The sequence below is a fragment of the Cynara cardunculus genome (assembly GCF_001531365.2).
Source record: "Cynara cardunculus var. scolymus isolate 2C chromosome LG 10, CcrdV1, whole genome shotgun sequence".
Classification (NCBI taxonomy): domain Eukaryota; kingdom Viridiplantae; phylum Streptophyta; class Magnoliopsida; order Asterales; family Asteraceae; genus Cynara; species Cynara cardunculus.
The window spans coordinates 18,244,543-18,249,272 of record NC_037537.1 but is presented as its reverse complement, the minus strand read 5'-3'; the positions used below and the strand labels follow the sequence as shown (position 1 = coordinate 18,249,272).

At 32.7% G+C, this 4,730-nt stretch overlaps 1 protein-coding gene across 1 annotated transcript; it reads left to right on the top strand.

Annotated features, from left to right (window-relative positions):
* The first annotated feature begins 2,537 nt into the window (after window positions 1-2,537).
* LOC112520071 (E3 ubiquitin-protein ligase PUB23-like) lies at window positions 2,538-3,923 on the top strand. Its single transcript, XM_025128373.1, has 2 exons — window positions 2,538-2,824; window positions 2,936-3,923. The coding sequence occupies exons 1-2, from the start codon at window positions 2,538-2,540 to the stop codon at window positions 3,921-3,923; spliced, it is 1,275 nt and encodes a 424-aa protein (XP_024984141.1).
* Window positions 3,924-4,730: the final 807 nt, after the last annotated feature.

Genomic DNA, 4,730 nt, shown 5'->3' with positions numbered 1-4,730 from the left:
AATCATTTCTATAAATATCTCAATTAATTGGGTTGCAAAGGTTGTACAAATGCACAAGGTTGTAAAAGAAATATACCCTATATATATATATATGATGATGCTACTTAATTATTTCATGCTTTCTTTAAATATAAGTTTTTTTATCTCTCTCTCTCTCTCACACATATATATATATAGAGAGAGAGAGAGAGAGAGAAAAATAATAGTTATCATTAAGATATAATTAATATATAAGAAGCCAAATCATTGACATTTTTAATATTTAGATATAAAGACGTATAAAATTCATTATATTGATTTTTGAGTAGATCGTCGGAGAGAGATGGTCTCAAATACGAAAACCAAAATGATACGAATTCAAACTCTAAATAAAATTTATTTTCTTGGATTTTGAATATACGAATCTCCATGTATAGATCCAATCTAAGTCTGGTACGTATTCAAAGTCAACATTAGCAAAGTAGGATACAAATTCAATTCAACCCTTGAACGTTGGGCTACCTTCAACTTATTGCCTTAATATTGTTTGAATTTTTATAATTCAGTTTAAATCAATTATTGTACACATATACATAAAATTAACAAATATATTCTATGAACGAGATCAACAAATTCTTATCCAAGAAACCTCGTCTAGAAGGGTGAAACTTCTGCAGTGTTTATACCAATGTACCATTTGAAGTGTTTACGAACCAATTGCTCTACTTTTTTGATATGGAAGATACGTTTGTGTACCTAACATGCTTCTCAGACCCATTTATGGAGGAATATGTGGGGTGTGTTTGATTTTACATAGTTCATTGTTTAACGTTTAGGCATGAAATATAAACTCAAAAGTATAAACCAACTATGCAAATGGAACTAGTTAGGCATTTATTCATTAGCTTAACTTGCGCGTTCCATCACTCTCGTCAACAACCTCTACTAATTTATCCTCCTCTTCAAACATATGAAAGAAATCTCCGATTTGCCCTGTGGAAAGTGGGTCTTGATTGATGAATTTTATTGATGAGTTGATAATCTCGTTTTAGGACTTAACGTACAAAAAAGAATGAATGCACTAACGTATAAAATATGGGCAATTGTTTGTGCATTATTTGCTCTGATGACCCATTAATTGGCTTCACACTTCAATTATAATTTTATAAGTATGAAAACTTATTTTAATTTTCTTAAAAGTATTATCATTGAACAGTAGATCGAACTTCTTATCTTTAGTCACGACACATTTCTATAATTTGTTAAACAAGACAAGTGTTGGATATAAGTTAAGGACCTTTTGAAACGATATAAACAAGTTTCCATCAATTACATAATGCAAAAATCAAAGGGTCCAAGGAGAAATACCATATAATTAATTTAGAGATAGAATTAAAAATACATATTCTGTATTTCGAATATTTATTTCAAAGAGATCAATTCTTTCAATCTCCACCTGATTTGCTCCCATGTTTTGCAAATCATATGACTTAGTCTTTTGACAGTTCTCTTACTTGTGTACACTTCTTTAAAATAAATAATTCTTCAACATAATTATTCTTGTCTGAATGATCAAGACTTATTTGAATTAATTCAAAACTTAAGTTAAACTTTTATTTACTAGTTAACAAAAATTATCGGAATTAAGTTAACGAGTGTACAATAAAAGTGTTGTTCCACATATGTGGTTTAGACCTAAAATGCTCGTTTATATGGATATGTGCGAGACGTGAGCAGTAAACGAACATATAACATTCATAGATCCAACTTTTATATTTGGTTCTTTTTGGTGAGATTTATATGTAGCAAGAACACCGGAAAAATGATTATAGAACTTGACGGATCTAGATACCTTGTGTTTTTATATGCTATTTCCTACAACTATTATTAGCTTTATTGTAGACCCTAATATATACCTAAAACCAAATTTGAGCTTATAAAACTTTGCAATCCGACCCAAAACGCAAAATCCTAAGTGGATATCTAAAATATTCAAACCGAGTTAGTTGGATTGGATTAGGTACTTGTAAATCACCCCAACCGGTTCAAGTACCTCACGTATCGAGCTTTTTATCCAAAGCATCCTCCGTCATGTGGAGGTACAAAACGGTCGTTGTAATATGATGAATCCAAATTCGATTTTTTTTATTGTAATATCTATATTTATAGTTCGACATCCTATGTTTAAATCTCTGTTTGGATTATTGTAAGATTTTGAATGGTTAACTACTAACCCCTAATATTTGATATTTTTTTGTTTTTAGGTTAAATTTAATTTAACAATCTTTTTTAAACTATGAACCTAAGCCTAATGAGTTTGACTGGGTTATACATTAAAAAGCTTTGAACATATTAGGAATATTTTTATGTTGAAGTATTTAGGTTAGTTTATTCAAATACCTCAACCTGGGTAACCTAATCCATGTTGAACCCATCGATAATTTAGTGGGCAAGAAATATACATAAAGGGAATAAACTATATGTTTCTCTCTCTGATCACACTTACACAGAGAAAAAATTTATATATATATATACTTCGACCACAATATATATTGGAAATGGAGAGCTTAAATTTGGATCCAGAAATGAACTTCCCTAAGGATTTTAGATGCCCGATATCCATGGAGATTATGGATGAACCAGTCATCATCTCCACCGGGGTTTCATATGAGCGTAAAAACATAGAAAAATGGTTCTTTAGCTACAAGAAGACTACTTGTCCAGCCACAATGCAAACCCTCAACAATTTTGGTCTTACCCCTAATTGCACCCTTAAAAGGCTCATTCTTGCGTGGATAAATAGCAATTCTTCATCTCCATCATCTTCACCAACAGCTTCATCATCGTCGTCGTCGTCGTCGTCGTCATCGTCATCGTCGTCGTCGTCATCGTCATCGTCGTCGTCATCATCATCATCATCATCATCATCATCATCATCTTCATCTTCCTTGCGGTTGTTGAAGCAAGATGAAATGGCATCATTGCTGAAAACCCTCCAGTCAACTCCATTCAAGGTTAGTTCTTTGAGAAAACTTGGGTATATCTTACAAATAGGAGATGAGATGAAGCTTGATTTCATATTATTAGGAGGGCTGGAAATTTTGTTACAAATAATTGCCCAAATCTTGGAAGATGGTTCAGATTTTGTTGCATTTAGAGCTTGCGAGGAGGCTTTGGGTGTTCTTCAACATCTCCTAATATCACAAGAAGATGGAAAAATAATCGAAATGTTATCAAACCCTAAGTACATGAAGTCCATGGCCATTGTTCTTGAAAGAGGAAGCCGAGAGGCCAGGCTTCACACAATATCAATATTCCAAGAAATAGCAAAGTCTGATTTCACCTGGAATCTAATTGTAAACGACTTGGGTGTGAGTATGTTCAAATCTTTGTTGGAGTTCTTATCGGATGAGATATGTACCAAGGAAAGTTCATTTATATTGCAAGTGTGGATAAAGATCCTAGATTCATCAAAGAGAAGCCGATTGAAGGCAATCGAGGCTGGTGCAATATGTACCCTAATTGAGCTCCTTCCGGACTCAAACCGATCAAAATGTGAAAAAATACTGCAAATAATCAAATTACTGTGTGAATGTGCTGATGGAAGAGTGGCATTCATGGAACACCGCTTAGGGATTGGTGCAATATCAAAGAAACTGTTAAATGTATCCGAGATTGCTTCAAAGATATGCGTAAAGATCTTTTGGTTGATTAGCAATTTTCATCCGGCTGACGTTGTCTTAGATGAAATGATGATTTACGGCGCAGTCAAGAAGTTCGTTGCGTTGTTGCATATGAGTGGTCCGTCATCAACGAAGGATAAAGTGGCACATATGTTTAAAAAGCATGGTAACTCGTGGAGGCGCGACCCTTGTTTTCCTTGTGAGCTAAACGATTACTCTTCGACGTTACAAGTCCATCATGGACATATTATGGACAACTGAGTAAAAAAGAAATATATACTTCAATTTTATGAATGAATGATATTTGTAAAAGAAAATTAGGATGAAAAACCATTGAGAATGATAACACGATGAGCATATCAATGAGGTTTCTTTTGATTTTACTGTTTTTCTTCTATAATTTCTGGTTTTATATATTAGAATTTTGGATTAAAAGGATAGCTTATATCGCTCTTGTATATATAATGGATTTAGTTTGGTTAAGTATAAGAAAGCATTTAATCATATTTATTTGTTTTTATATGATGTAAATAATTAATTAAGTACACAAAATCAAGACTTGTAACTACTTGTTTAAAAAGAATCTAAACAGAAAAGAAAAAGGGCTACTGAATATAAATAACATATAAGAAAAAAAGTGCTGCTAAATATTAATAAACAGTATAAAGAGTGCCGTTAAATACTAATAAATAGAAAAAAGGGGCTCTTAAATATTAATAAAAGAGCTAAAAAACAAAAAGAAAGTTGGAAAAAAGGGGTGTTAGTGGCAAGTGATGAGATGTTTTATGGTGGCATGTGGTGCTTGGGAGGAGGCCACGTTATGGGGTGAGTCACCTACTTCTAAGCTCCTGGTATAAATAGACAGCCTCATTTTTTCTGTATCGTTCTATTGCAATCCCCGTAGAAAATTCACAAACACATATAATCCCATTTTTTTTTTTATTAACCTGAAAATCTAACCTGCTATATGAGCTGATTAATGTCAGGACAACCATCTGTTTTGAAGATAGTCCGGAGTCACTGTATTTGAATCTCCATAGCCACAAGAGGATTTTTATTCCTTATTGG